Source organism: Fonticula alba, assembly GCF_000388065.1.
Source record: "Fonticula alba strain ATCC 38817 unplaced genomic scaffold supercont2.7, whole genome shotgun sequence".
In the NCBI taxonomy this organism is placed as follows: domain Eukaryota; order Rotosphaerida; family Fonticulaceae; genus Fonticula; species Fonticula alba.
In genome coordinates this window covers 224,026-225,244 of record NW_009242977.1, presented here as the reverse complement: position 1 = coordinate 225,244, position 1,219 = coordinate 224,026, and the positions used below count along the sequence as shown (strand labels likewise).

General features: G+C 66.7%; 1 protein-coding gene across 1 annotated transcript in view; it reads left to right on the top strand.

The window, feature by feature from the left end:
* The window catches only part of H696_04241 (6,7-dimethyl-8-ribityllumazine synthase), a 1,548-nt gene extending 535 nt beyond the window's left edge, over positions 1–1,013 (top strand). The window contains exons 2-4 of the mRNA XM_009498121.1: positions 47–147; positions 324–544; positions 734–1,013. Of these exons, the coding sequence (XP_009496396.1) occupies positions 47–147; positions 324–544; positions 734–877 (466 nt within the window). The 3' untranslated portion in view covers positions 878–1,013. The remainder of the gene's footprint in view (positions 1–46; positions 148–323; positions 545–733) is intronic.
* Positions 1,014–1,219: the final 206 nt, after the last annotated feature.

Below are 1,219 nucleotides of genomic sequence, written 5' to 3'. Positions count from 1 at the left end.
CTGCTCGCTCGCTCGCTCCCCTCCCCCCGCTGTGGTGACGCCTCAGCCGCGCTCTCACCAGCTGCATGGTCCCCCCGGAGCGCATCCACATCATCGAAGTTCCCACCCCCTCGGACCTGCCCTTCGCCGCCAGCAAGTCCATCAAGGGTTCGTGCTCCCCGTCCCCTCTTTCTCTGTCTCTCTCCCTCTCTCTCTTGCCCCCCCCCCTCTCTCTCTCGCCAAGGTCCCGCTCGCATGGCCCAGTGACTGCCTCTTCCCCCTGCCGACCCCTGCCAACCCACTTACCCTCCTCCCTGGCCTGGGCTGCCGCCGTCCGGACACAGTGCTCAACCCCTCGGCCGTCCTGGCCATCGGCTGCATCATGGCCGACAACCCGCAGTATGTCGGCCCGGACAACGAGTTCAACGCTGCCTGCAAGGGCGCCATCCTTGGTGCCATCACCAAGTCCCTGCTCGATATTCAGATCAACACCGATGTCCCCATCGTCGACGGGATTCTCTCCGTGCCGCGCCTTTGCCAGGCTCAGGCGCGCTGCGGCCTTACCGTACGCGCGCGCACCTCGCTGCTTCCCATTCTTTCCTGCCCCCTCCGTGTTTCCGCGCCCCCCCCCCCCCCCGCCTGGTCCTTTCGCCCTTCTGCCGTTCGCTCACCCATATCTCCCCCCGCCCCCCCCCCCGCCCCATGTGCCCGTTTGTCTCCCCGGCCGCTCCCTGCCCCGCCTTCTTCGGCACAGGAGCACATCAACTATGGCTACGACTGGGGGCTGTCCGCTGCGCATGTGGCCAACCTCACCTCGACCATTTCCATGAAGGCGGCCGCTTCCAAGCGCATCGACTCGCCCGAGTCCTCCAGCACTGTGAGCTTCAAGTCTGGCTGATGTGCCTGGCCGGCGCCGCTCCCCCTCCCTCGGTCTTCCTTCCTCTCTCCCCTCTTCTTTTCCTTGTTCTGGAGCTCTGAGGGCTCGCTGCCGGTCTATCATCGAAGACCAATACAGTTAACACCAGCACGGCACCTGTTGATTCCACTTGTCACATGTCACCATCGTCCGGTGGCACTTCGCGGGCCTCGTGGGTGTGTGGCCTGGCGCGGTGGGGCAGGGGGGACGGGCGGGGGGGGGGGGGGGGGGGGGGGGGGGGGGGGGGGGGGCGGCAAGACAAGAGGGCACCCCATCCGCCCTGTTTGATGGCCGGGCATGTGCGTGTGTGGATGTGTGTGTGCA